This window comes from Aquila chrysaetos, chromosome 20 (assembly GCF_900496995.4).
Source record: "Aquila chrysaetos chrysaetos chromosome 20, bAquChr1.4, whole genome shotgun sequence".
Classification (NCBI taxonomy): domain Eukaryota; kingdom Metazoa; phylum Chordata; class Aves; order Accipitriformes; family Accipitridae; genus Aquila; species Aquila chrysaetos.
The window spans coordinates 24,301,367-24,315,197 of record NC_044023.1 but is presented as its reverse complement, the minus strand read 5'-3'; the positions used below and the strand labels follow the sequence as shown (position 1 = coordinate 24,315,197).

The following is a 13,831-nucleotide window of genomic DNA, read 5'->3' as shown; positions in this document are numbered from 1 at the left end:
GGGTGTCCAGTGCTGGTTGGTGTCATGAGCTGGTGTGCTTTTGCTTTTAAGGCCAGTGACCTTTACCAGGATGCAGTCATTGGCATGAAAATGTACCCAATCAGTTCAGCTTCTGAGTATGTAGAGTGACTGCTCTGGCGCAGTGGTGGAGCATGGGGCTGGAAGTCACGGATGTTGTGGGGCTCTGCTGGTTTGTGCGAGGGCTCAGGAGCAGATCAAGAGATAACAGCCATGTAGTGAATTGTTCTGCAACAGCACCAGCATGAAGAATGGTAACAAGAGGTATATATTTTTAAAACAAACTTGCACATAATGGTAGAACTGTAACTAATTACCATGGGGAACTGTGTACTTCCTCAGTGTTTTCTATAAGAATTCATTGCAGCCTCTTTTGTTGAGGGGAAAGCTTAGGTTTTGATGATTCTGTGCTTCCTGTAGGAGGATATATAACATCTTCTGATGAGATTTTAATTGTCCATGTAATACCTGGAGTATATGGCTTCTATCTAGTACATCTAGCTTTAATTTTGTAGGTAGTAGCTAGTCTACTATACATGTTAAAAACATCCAGTTTAAAAGTATTTTTGAGAAATTTTGTAAAAGTGAATGGTAAGGCTAACAGTCTTCACCTTCCCAGTCATATTTTTCATATCTTTGGAGACTGCCAGCTCCAAACTTGCAGATGGTGGACTATAGCTTCTTTATTAGCAGATAGTGAATTGCAGTTAATTTTGGTGATGGTACAATCAAATCTTTCTTTTTTTGTGCTCCCTGAGCTCCATTCTGGAGATGCCTATTGGCAGAATTGATTTCTGCAGTACAGGAGACAATATGCTGTGGCTTAAGGGTTTGGCACCTGTGGCTTCTTGCATGAGTTGGAAAAACACGTTCCCTAGTGGAAGAAGAAATGAGAATGCCAATAATGAAAACAGTAATAGAGTTCATTAATGGAGTGTTTCTATCTAGCAGTAATGGATGTTAACATCAGTTACAATATGTATCCATAGCAAAATCGTTTGTTTCTTTGATAATTTCCTTCACCCAGGAAACTTCTCAGTCATTTGGTGGATTTGTTTTAGTTGACTGGTAATAAAGTTTGGCCAGGTTGATAAGTGCAGAAGGATATTAAGTAAAGCAGATCTACAGCTTTCATGAAAGTTACTCTTTCTATTCATTGCAGAACTGTATCCTGCAGGAGGCTGAGTAGCACGGTAGGTCAAGTGAGGGCTTTGCTTTGGCAAACTTACCACGGGAAGGCACAGGCCAGCATACCAAAGAACAGACAGATGGTATATTTCAGAACCAGCCCAGATTTTATAGAAGTTGAGTTATACCAGAAAGATATCATCTCTCTTACTTTATTTTTATAAGAGTTAATAATCAGATATTTACAAAACAAGAGAACCAAGTAATATAGAAGTTCCAGGTTTTGGCTTTGTGTCTTAATACACTTTTGAATGTAAGGTAATTACCATTCTGCTGTGGAAATATGTAGGCATCAAAGCTAGAAATGGGCAGAATATAAAACAGTAAAGCTAGCCTTAAACTAAATGAGATTTCTCTTCATTCTGTGTCCTAAGTAATTTGTTCTTCGAGGGTACTCGTATTTTGCAAATTCTTGAAAACAAACAAAAAAAACAAAAACGGGGGGGAGGTGCAACTGCTGATGGATGCTCTTTGTAAAGTGACACATTATGAAATTGGTAGTTTGAATGTTGTTTATCTTTGGCCTATGTTGTGTTATAGTTTAGCCTTCCAGATACTTAAACTATTGGCTTTGAGTTATATTGCTGTCTTGCCTCTGGACTATATTAAACGTTTGCCAGTGGGTGAGTGTTATCAGAAGTAAGGTTTTTCCAAGTAGAACAAAAAGCTGTAGCTAATGGCCAACTTGAACCCCTGTACTGGACATGCCTTTTCATTAGCTGTTTGAAGTTTCTTGCTGAAGCTTGAAAGATGTAGTGATGGTCTCTGTGTAGCTTAGGCTCAAGTGCACGTTTTGTGCTGATGAGAATACTTTTAAATAGTCCATATTCAGACTTTTACATCTTTTAGTATGTGGAAATCCCAAATGACATTATTTGATATTAGGGCATGAGGACCGAACATTTCTAAGCATTACTGTATGCTGCCCTACAGAATCTCACTTTTAAGGTAAGTACATACCCATTCTGTTGGTGACAGGTCTAGTTATGAAACTCACTGAGGCGCTCTGCAGAGCAAGACCAAGGGAAAGGGTCTTCATTTAGATACAGGTGTGATCATGGAGAATACATTTCTTTATACTTTCTTGGTATTTAGATGCAAATCCTTATTACTACTCTTAGTTTCACATACTAAAGGACAAGCCAATATTGTTCTAGAGTATGATCCTTAAAAGCAGGATCATTTCGTTAGCTGAAATATTTTTCTTTATGTAAATGTATCATTTTTTGACAAATGTGATTTTCAGTCCTAAAAAATATCTTCCATTTTATGCTTTTCCATAGTTTGGATGTGGTGTTTCTTGTGTCTCTGGAAAGGCTAAAATTCACGCTAAAGCTTCAGTGGAAGAAACGTGAACAGGCTGCTCTTTGCTCAGCAGTGAAAGCATGGCTCAATAATTTTACTTTACTTCATTCAGGGAGTGCATTCCTGGGAGTGGGAAAGATCACTGCTTTGTAATCCCCTTCCTCACTCCCCAGTGGGAGCAGTGAGCTGCTGTCCTCTGTGGCATGTCCAGATGATGCACGGATGCCAAGCACATGGTAGGGCAATTGCAGTGGGAAAACTCAGTTCAATATTCCTGTCTGTAACCCAGGATGGTTTCTGCAGTGCTGTGTTGGGGCGACGCGAGCAGGACTGGATCCTTCCACTGCCCATTTTGTGACCATTTTCTTTTTAGTGTTTGCCAGAGTTCTTAGCAGGAGAGTTACAGGTTTCATACAATTTCAGACTGAAGGTCTCTGAAAGAGAATTAGACTATGTAAAACAAACTTAAAACTCGTGCTGACCCTTTATTTTCCCTGAGCAGGTGAAAAAAATGGTAACGTTGAGAAGGAATGGCTGGGTCTCAATTGAAATCTATAGCTTTTGTTTCTGAAAGCAGCCTTCTTGTCTGTTCAGGTGTTAAGCTGAAGTTGGTCTGACCATAACAGCTTCTCTAGGTGCAGTTATGTCTTAAGCAGACAGTGAGAGCCTCATGTGAACAGATGAAGTCCTGAACCAAGATATTGTGCCATTTTCAGTGGGAATGGTGATTTGTTGAACGTTTTCATTTACATGACAGATCTAATAAAGAAGCACTAAACATTCATATTCTGCATTTAAAATAAATAGTCTTTTTTTTAAGCTTTTAATGAAAATTGAGACATTATGTAAATTCCCTAGAGTCTTTTTTTATTTCTACTAATTGTCTCGTTGTGACACAAAGAGATTAGAAGATAGTGCTCAAAAATACACCCAAGTATTTGTGTATGACATCCTTGCTATTTATTTGTAAAAGTGCACAAATGGAGCAGTGTAGGGATATTTTAGTGGCAGTTCAGAGTATATTTTTAGCAAAACTTCATTCCTTTCCTGAAACTTACTTAAGCACAATTTCAGTGTTCTCTGAACTTTCAAAAGCGTTTTTTTCTTGCTTTTCTCATCTGTTAAGTAATAAATCCAATTGCCATGGAGTAATATAATTGGGCCAAGGACCTAAGTTTGTATTGCTCTGTATCTGATGAAATTGAGGCAGCATTTCAGGCTCTTGATAACCTCTTGGTGAGCACTTATTGAAAGTCTCACGGTTCTCTGATGCAGACATCAAATAGGTCATGGATAATGCTAACTTGACTGCAGGTTTGGGTCAGTTCCTTGGGCAGTATCAGATCTGAATGCCTAAAAATTAATGTGGGGTTTGATGAAAGGCTTTTATAGTGACTTTGCCATTCAATCATAGCTCAGTTTCACTCCTAAATACAGTTGCAGCTTTTCTGTAGAGCTTTTAATCAAATTCTAAAAATGATACCTGGTAGATGTATTTCCTGTCCAACTTTGTTGTGTGGAGAAAATAAAATTAAAAAAAAGGACAGTCTGTCATTAATTGTGCACCATTACAATTCAAGATCCGTGCCTACCTCAAAGTGTACCTTGGTGTTGTGAGAAACAAGTTCACTTCATCCCTAAGGTAAGGAAGGTGGGGTGTTAGAAATGTCACTGTAACATATCTGTACCTGACTTGACCCGAGATTGGGATAGTGACTGTGTAGTATGTAGTCAGGATCTTCTTGTCCCTGGACAAGCAAACCTCAGTATTACAAAATGCATCATAAGATATGGGAAGGGATCTGACTTACCAAAGTACTAACATTTGCACATTTTTGTAGAAGGTCAAGTACATTTGCTTTGTGTTTTTAATATTGGTGGCACTATGCCATGTAACCAGTGGAGCAAAGTCTAGGAGTCCAAAAATGTTCTTACCCTAATTAAAATGAACGTAAACCAAAGTTGAATCTATTTTAAAACCCCTGAAGTAATCAGTCTTATGCTCCCAGAAGCTTCCTGACATGCAGGGCACCTTGCCATGGCGGCTCCTCGCCGTACAGCTCTGCAGCTGGTGCCTTCCCCTCACACACGAGCGTCCCGGTCAGGTTTGGGTGCTTGCTGTGCTGTACCAGTCTCTGCAGCAGGTAGCGGGTAGCACCGAGTATCTTCTGCTTGTAGATGCTCAGACCTTCTGAAATGCCTAACAGTGCTGTGCAGAGTTTGGAAGACTTCTGAATACTGCCTTAATTCTTAAAAAGAAAGCTCTCAGATATGGAAAGCATATCAAAGATTGGAACGCATTAATTTTTGTCCTAGTTCAGTGTGTCTTTTCAGCCATGCACTGGGGAGACACTTTTTCCACCTGCTTTTAAAATATTCCACTGTAAGACAGTTTGGAGTTAAATGCTCCTTTGCTCTTCTGTAGTTAGTTATTAAACTAGTTGACTTCCTTTTTCTTTGGGCGAAGAACATACCTAACTCAATCAAAATCACCTTTAACTCTTAACTTTCTGAAGACTATTTAAGCAGCAGTCCCACATTAGCAAGATAGTGTATATTAACCAGGTTCATTCTAGGAGGACACTTGATCTGTGACAGTTGACTCACTGCTTTCAGAAGAATGCATTTACTTCAGCTCTGTCTGGCCCCACAAAGCCAAGTCCTTTAGCCATTTCAACCAAGTCCTTTTTTCTATGGTCTCTGTCTCTCATTCCCTGAGCTGAATAGGTATACCCCAATCATTACTTATTTTTCCCCATGAACCATACTTATTTATTAGTCTATGCTGTTGGCGACTTAATTTTTATTGGCAGACAAGTGGTTTTAAATACAAGCTTAGAAACAGAGTAAGGTTTTAAGCCTTCAAATATAAATTAAGTTCCTGATCCTGAGCAAGCATCTTTGTGCAGGTAAGTGTTAAATGGTGAGGCATAAAAATTTGAATCACATGTGACCTGCTCCTGGAAACAGCTGTATATCTGAAGAGCTCTGACTTCAGTGTGTTGCTGGCATATAGGATTATACAAATGCCTAAGACTTTGCAGGTTCATGGCTTGATGAGCATGTAGTATTACACTGACATGGACCCTGCATTCAGAAGGGTCCTTATTAAATAAAATGTCCAGGCAATGATTGCTTGTTTAACCCATTTTTGTGTCTGCAGATGACAGTATCAGTCTGCTTAGTGATGTTTTGGGAAGAAATGCAAATCTCTGAATCATATTTTTGTGACTGTAATTACATATTGTGTAATCAGAAGAGATTATTTTTTTTTTAGTGAATTTGTTTTTTTTCTCTTGCACCCTTTACACTTCAGGAGAGTGAGTCAAGTCACAGGGTTCAAAAAATAGCTGCTCCCTAGGAAGGGACCTCTGCTCCAGATGGAGCAGTGGAGGAGGCTGCCTGCCAAAGAAGGGTGCTGTGGCAACAAGATGAGTACATGTCTGCAGTGTACAACCATCGTTCTCCACTTCTAGAGAAAGCTAGAGAAAACTAGCTGGAGATTCATTTTAGAAGGCAAGGAATTAATTTGCTCTGTCATTTTGGGGTCTATATTATGCTTTCTAGAGTAGTTGGGATTGGCAATACTACTTGTTTTTTCCCCAGACTTTCAGGATATGTGTGTTCTTGTCTGAAGGTGTTAGCTGACATCTGGCGTGCTTAAGTTCAGGTCAAGACAAACCCACAGAGGTGCCAGATGAATAAGAAAATATTTTTCTGTCTCAAGATTTGCAGGTGCAGTCATTTGTATTGCTCGTAACTATAGTAAAAACAATGTCAGATGGAGTTTGGGAACACAAATGGGCTTTGCTAAATTACTAGGCTTCCAGTCATTTGTCTGGTCTCTTCATAAATCCTGTCCATGCGATGGTGGGAAAGGGGCTGCTGGGTCTGTATTTAATGGGTTGGGGTAGATGTCCGGTGGCGAGGATTCCACAGTCTCCTAGTGATAATTTGCTTAACTGTTGCCATCTTTAAAAGGGTGGTTATTTCTTTGCTGAAGTATAAGCTTGGAAGGGAGAGAAGTGGAAATTTTACACTTTGGAAGACTGTTACCACTTCTCCTCGGTCTTATCTTTTCCAGAGGAAACAAAACCAGTTTCTGTAACCTTCCCTTATAAGTCATGTTCCCTATGCCTCTAATCCCTCTAGTTGTTTTTCTTTACTAGCATCCTTTGGAGGAAAAGGGAAAAACAATGTTCCATATACACACTGTTCTGGTGTTCCATCTGAGGCCTTGCTATAGCTGACCCTCCTGGGGGGCACTCTATGAAAAACAAATGTTTTGGTCTGGTTTGTGCCTCTCTCTGTCTCATCACCCCTGCCCAGCTGCTCTATTTCCCCTTTTCAGCCTTTTGAATATCTTGCATCCTGCACAAGTTTCCCATAATACAGTGGAACCTCATGAACTAGCATATTCTTGGACATTATTACCTTTTTCTCTGGTGAAATGTCACACTGCTTCAGTGGAGTGATTCTCATGCAGGTATGTGTTTTCTCAGATATGTTACTGGTTGGTTTTTATGCAAATTCTATATTGGCATTTGAGGCACAAGCTGGTTTTAGACTCCTCTGAAGTCACCAGTGCTGGTGCTGGGTGCAGATTCTGTCCCTTTGGCCAACTTAAAATGTTACTTACCAGGAATTAGTTATTTGTTTATTTCTGAAAGGCTCGATAAGTAAGAAAACTGTAATGAAATACATAACGACAGTGACACTGAGGTGTCCAGATGGTATCTAGCTAGAGTCGTGTGTTGTCTGGGTATTTGAGCGAGTCGTGGAGGTGGTGCAGCTGTGTTGCTGTTTGTGCCTCGCAGCCTTCTTGGGCTCCACTATTACACAAGCATCTTATTTAAGCACTCTCCAAACTTACATAAGCAGCTATAAATCATGTGAGCGGTTCCAGCTAAGACAAAGGGCATAGTATTTGCAGGGTGGGTCTTTAGATTGATTCTAATCAGTTATTTCTTGGAATAGATTTCTGTGACCTATGTCTTCTCTGGCTTAGTGGTAGTTACAAAGCTTTAGATTAGTGGAAGTTGTAATTAACATCCCCATTTTTTCAGTTTCTTTTTTTAAAATTTTTTATTTGCATGGAAAATAATTTATTAATTCCTCATTTAATTCAATGTTAATTTTTTTCTAATGTTTGCATCCTATCTTAAATTCAGCAAAACAAAGGTAGAAAATGGGATGTTTCATTATAGAACAAAATCTGGGTATAATAAAAGGTATAAGGTCATCTATAAAGTGAATGAAATACTTATAAATAGAGGCAGGATTGTAAAAGTATTTATGGAAGTAAAAATAAAAATCAGTTGTCCCCAAGCACTTTAAACTCAAATAAATATAATTATTTTGTCAGCGGGATATTTGGTATGAGATGAAGACTGCTATAGAGAGTTTACTTTGCCATTGTAAGCTACAAGGACATTTGGAAATACTTTGAGATAATATTCTCTGGATTTAAATAGGTAATCAAGTTTAGGTTTTTATTTACTGGAGGGAGAATACTGATCTAAGACAGAGAACAGTGCTGTGCCAAAGCAAACGTAAAACAGTACAGACGAATGCAACTTTGATTTTCATTCTGCAGCTTCAGAACATGCCATACAAACCCATTGGGGTTTAGGATACTTGGCTGCAAGTGCCTGGGCGGTCGTCCACCTTTGCTGCACGCACCAGCACCATCATTGCCTGGCCTGCCTGCGAGTGCTTGCTGTGGTCCAGCTCCTTCCTCATAACACGTGGCAATGAAGAGATCATTATATTACTGACTGCTTATCATGACATAGCTATTGGAGTTCTGCAGACCATCATTTAGTATGCTTTTCTGTGGCATAACTGAGTAAAGGTGGTATCGCACAGTGCCATGGAAAGTAGCACAGCAGGGTTAGAGTCCTCTGGAGTGCTCACAGCATCCCTGTGAAGAAAATGCAAAACAATACCGAGAGGCTTGAAGTGTAATAGCAAACAGCAAATTAACATTCTTTCTCTATATTAATTATATAATCATATTTGAAATAATTTACCAAATCCCAGGAATTACTTCTTACCAGTTTTCTCTCAACTGATAGACAGGATTATTTCAAGCTAGACCTCAACAATTCATTAGTAAGCAAGCAAAGCAATTCTTCCGAAACTGCCAGTGTGCCAATTGTACCTGACAAGAAGATCTCAAATAAATAAATAAAATTGATAAGAAACGCCCCTTCCTTCACAGCCTTGTCTGTGTATATATTTCTGCTCTTCATAGCCAAATAATGTCTCTGGGCAAGTGCAGCAATTAATTTTAGGGAAAAAACATTAAGTGTTTAATGTATTTTTAGCTTTACTTAATGCAGTTAGTTTTGGAGAAAAACCCTTACATTGTTTTGTCAGACTGGTCTCACCATTGGGAAGTGCTTTGCAGACCACTGGGAGTTAATTTTGTTCAGATTCATTCGCTAGCTGGGACTGTTGGGAGCGGTACCTCCGGCGGTGTGGGGCCAGGGAGGTAGTCTTGTTTGTGGGAAACTCCGTGTCAAGGCCATGGCCGTTCGGTACCAGTGGGTGCAGCTGAAAGGCTCCAGCTGGCATGGAGAACTGTAAGGCTGCTGTGTGCCCCTGAGCTAGCAAAGTGCCCTAGGATGGGAAAAGCAAAGGTGATTAATGGGCGATAATGCTGCATCGGACAAGTTGTCCATCCGGCTCGACATCCTTCATTCATCAGTGGCCAAATGCCATGTGCTCTGGAGAAGGGTTAGTGTATCACTTCCATGTCTTATCCTGTCCCTAAAGAGCGTGCTTCTCCACTGTCATTCATCAGAGGCTCATAACGACCTAACCACCAAGGTTAATTATCCTTTGCTTTGTCATACAGCTGCAGAGAGCTGGATGGAGATAGGCAAATTTTCCTTGACCTAGAATGGAAGATACGGCCCATGTACAAGAGCTGGGTACGATGGATACAAAGAGCAACAGCTCCCCTTGGTTTGGTTGAAAACAGCTGCTTTAGAGCTTAATTTAAAGGAAAAAAATAATTTGTATCATGGCACTCTTAAAACATCTGTGTATCCATTTATGAATCCTTTCATCAGTTAGCCTGTGCGTTTTAGTTCGGTGTGGGGCTGCCTTTGGCATTACTGTGCTCAGAGATTTCACAAAACTCAGCCTTAGCATTTGCATTGAATTTAAATAATGCAAAATTGTGAACTGCAGCAGAGAAAAAGGTGACATAGAGGTTTTGTTAATATCTAATTTCACTAACTTTGAAAACCTTAGCTGCTACTAGGTTAAAATGAGTGATCCTCTCCACTGAATGAATGCAGGGGATGGAAGTCGGGGAGTGGAGGGTACAGCTGGGAGGGAAAGGCCTGCGCCTTCAGTCGTCGTGCACTATAGAAACTTGTAAGGTTTGTAGCATTGAGGACTGGCGGAGGGTTGGATAGCGGGGTGCATATGCATCATCTCTTCCTTCTGTGCTCTGCAGGTATGTGCATTTAATCGCAATGCTTTCTCCAGAGGTACAGACTAAATCTGATTGTGTTGGGATTTACGCTGACCTACCTGGACATGGTTAATGGTCTCAGATGCAGGAGTTCGGTTTCCATTGTGGTGCTGAACTGAGCTCTGAAATACGAGTTGTTCCTGTTAATCTCTTTTAGTGTATATCTTGTGGCAGCCAACAGAGACATGGACTTTGGCATTTGAGTGTTTTCTGCTGTTATTTTCAGTTGTGAATTCCCAGTTTAAGCCAAATGAATAGTCCCTGCAGGATGGATTCATCCTAGCAAATAATAAAAAAAAGAGTGCATTTATAAGGAATGTTTAATTAGTAACAGCTATTGATGGATGAGCAATATCCTTCATGTCAACACTATGTGGAATTTTAAGCTCTGAGGCTGAATGATGGAAATTAGCTGTCTAATTTAAATATGGCTAGTTTAACATTTTTTTTTTCTTTAAAATTAACTCCATGACTAAAAAGAAAACACTTCTTTGAGTTTCCACTGGAAAATTCTTTGCCCATAAACGAGAAGAGCCTCTGGCAAAGAGAGCCTGTTTAAAGATGGGAGTCCCATGCGCTTTCCTTCTTGGGTAACTGACCAAAACCACTTGTCCTTTTCCTCAGTGGCTGTGCTGCTGGGGATGGCTGTTTCGAGTCAACCTTTTCTGATATAACGTAATCGTGGTTTCATCAGCGCCAGGGGCTCTTCTCATTTATGGACTAAGAATTTGAAAGGTTGCTGCTGCTCCTTCCTGTTCCAAACTGGTCCCTGGTGATGGGAGGAGAGGCAGCGTGACTCCCCTGTCCCTGTGGGCTCAGGGTGAACGGGATGGTTTGTGGGTGCCGTTGTCATCTTTGAACAAGAAGACAGAGTAGTATTTCTCTTCACCATCACCAGTAACACATACACGTGTGCGTGCCTGCGTACTGCTTACAGCGCTTTAATACAGCCTTCAGTGTTTGCCATGTTTAGAGCATCTTCAAACCCATATTTTCCCTTTTTTTTTTTTTTTTTTTCCAGAAGCAGTTTTCTGGGTCCGAGAGCTAACAAAAGAAAGTCATGTCGGCCCCGAATGCCAGAAAGCAATCAACTGCTTCCCAAGAGAAAGCGGAAGAAGAGCTAGCGCTACAGTGATGTGAAGCTTAAAACCGTGCAGAAGGCTTAACGCTGAGAAATACTTCTTAGTTTTTTCCAGTTTTCAGTGTATCTGGGTACTTACTAAAATGCTGAACTTTCACATAACTGTCATTCAAACTGCCTTAGAATAACCAGATTGGTGTGCTGATGCTTTTTGTTTACAGCACTGTGGGCCATCTAACTCTGAGATGGGGCATAAAGTGCTGGAGTCCTGCTGGAGCCTCGAGCTGACTCATGCCACGCAGCAGCCTCACCGCTGATGGACGTGGGTCTGCGTGTTGCCGCAGTTCCTGCTCGCACCTCGCAGAAGCTTGTTCTGCCCTCTTGGAAGCAATCGTGGGGCAGCATTTTGCTTGGGGTTGGGCAGATGCTGATGCTCCAGTTACCTGGCTCGGCTGGCGGGGAGGTGTGGGGGGAGCTGAGGGATGGAGCAGACTTCTGTTCTGCAAAAATGTGCTTTGCCTTTGCCTTTTTTTTTTTTTTTAATATGTCCGTGTAAACTTACTCATTAGTATATGTCATTATTTTGATTTAAAGTCACTAAATTTGAAAGAAGTTGGAAGGTTGTTGAACATTAGGTATTCTAGCTTTAAAATAAATATTAGCATTAAAAAGCCTTATCTTTCTTAAAAGGTGATGGAGCTTTGTAATAAAGAAATGCAATAAAATTAAAGTAAGCCTGAGCAACAGGGTAAGTTTTTAAAAATACAGCTTGTAAGCAAAATACATACCATGCAAAATACTCAAAGATGTTCTTACTGAGCCCTGAAGCTTTGGTCATAGCCTTTCATAAGGAACTTTACAAAGAAAGCACAAAACCTTTTTAAGGTTGAGTGTCATGTGTCTTTTGACTGTAGACTATAGCTGTAATTGGGACTGGACATTTTGCTTTCAAAAATATTCCTCCTTAGACCACGGTAGCAGGCAGTATTTTTGTTTAGAACAGGCTAAATCTGCGGTGAATATAAACTGTAGTAAATCCATTGAGGTAAGTAGATGCAGAGGAAAAACAGGAAGTTGATTTTGTTTGTTTTTTACTAAAAGCAAACTTTTTGAAAGAGAATAATTATTGACTTCTGGTTTTAGGTCTGCCTTTTAATGATAGCAATTAATACAAGACAGATGGAAATTTTGTGCAGCTAGCCTTTGTGCATTTTGTGCATAATGGTCAATGTGTCTGAAATTCACATAGATCAGTTTACATCATCTGCTGAGCATCCCTTGGAGGTTTTTATTGTTATGTTTCAATTATATTTGAGTTAGCAGCACTTCATTTTCTTTAATATGGTAATGATATCAAAAAACCTCTATCAATACTATTAGAACATAAAACATGCGATCTAGCTAGAAAGAGGAATGTGACTATACCTCTAATAAAACTCGAGGAGGTGCCCTTTCTGTTTGGCTCAGTCTACCCTGGCTGTGACTCTGGGCAGCGTCACAAACCAGCCTGCCCTGGGCGGCAGCAAGTGTCTGAAATTGTAGAATTGCTGTCTTGGGTTTAAAGCACAATTACACATTTAAGCAGGGGGCTGTAAGGCTGGGAGCCCTTGGCATGCTGAGTCACTACACTATGGCCAACTCGCTAAAGGTCAGCCTGGAATTTGTAGTCCAGGTGCTGTGTACTGCGTGAGGTCCTTAACTCTGCTGGATTGGCAGGGAAATTAGGATCCTGCAATACTTAACTACCTGGCAGCTTTTCTTTTTAATATAGTGAATGGGCTATAAACATGTTTTATCAATAGCAGATACTTCTTGTGTAGCTTTGGAACCAGGTGCCACTTGCAGAGTTAAATTTGTAGTTAATGGCAATAACTACTGATGTGAGATGAAAATGTATTTCAATACCCAAAAAGGAGAGTCTAATTTATTAAGTACAGGCTAGAAAGTACTTAGAAAAAAATCAATATAGAAGGTGAATACAAACATATGAAATGTGAAGTACACATTCTGTATTAGTGCTGAAAAGGCTTGTGCAGGCTGTTGTGAGCGTTGTCCTGGATGGCTGGAGGCTGGCAAGAGATTTTGTAACCCTCCAGAGCAGAGCAAGGTGGGAAACTGCTGTTGGAGCTGCGGAGGTCCCAGACAGCAGTGGCACAGTCCTGACTGTCCCCTGACACTTGAAGAACGCAAGACAAAGTGTTGCCCTTGAAGCTACACTCCTTAATGTAGAAAAAGTCCTAAGCTTTGGACATGACTGTTTTCCTTCCATTCATTCAATCAAATTGGTTTTTCTCCAAGCAGAAAGCTAGAGCGTCATCCCTCTTTGGTGTGTGTTTCGAAGGGTTCCCCTCCTGTCAGCCTGGGCACGTGTGAGGAGACCTTAACCTTCCTAACAATGGTTTAATCTTTTGCAAATGTTTTTAATTTAAACCCTTCTGTTGTCATTTGCAGTGAACCGCAGAGTGACCTGCTATCTTGGATCTGTGGTGGGCTTTCCCCAAAGAGCTGTTTTCAGTTAAAATAAAACCCAAAATGTTTATTTCTTATGTGCATCTACTTTGTTCTCTGCAAATACAAGCCAAGTTGCCAAGGGATTCAGGGTTCCACAGGCACGGGCAGGATTTTGGAAAGGGTTTAGCACTGGCTTTGCTGTTCTTTGGGAGCAGCATGGGAACCGAGGTGTTTCAGAGTATTCAGCGCTCTGCCTTCTGAAGAAGCTGCAGCAGAATCTCTGGTGATACTGGAAATGC

At 40.5% G+C, this 13,831-nt stretch overlaps 1 protein-coding gene across 7 annotated transcripts in view; it reads left to right on the top strand.

The window, feature by feature from the left end:
• The window catches only part of RAD18 (RAD18 E3 ubiquitin protein ligase), a 67,097-nt gene extending 53,477 nt beyond the window's left edge, over window positions 1-13,620 (top strand). Inside the window, exons 13-14 of one of the 7 annotated variants that reach the window (XM_041118785.1) lie at window positions 6,863-6,997; window positions 7,877-8,072. In XM_041118785.1, coding sequence (XP_040974719.1) covers window positions 6,863-6,986 — 124 coding nt within the window. In that variant the 3' untranslated portion in view covers window positions 6,987-6,997; window positions 7,877-8,072. Of the gene's footprint in view, window positions 1-1,180; window positions 1,386-2,091; window positions 2,131-6,862; window positions 6,998-7,876; window positions 8,073-8,107; window positions 9,886-11,021 lie in introns of those variants that run through there. The other 6 variants (XM_041118786.1, XM_029996246.2, XM_029996244.2 and 3 more) reach the window with 6 other exon arrangements.
• Window positions 13,621-13,831: the final 211 nt, after the last annotated feature.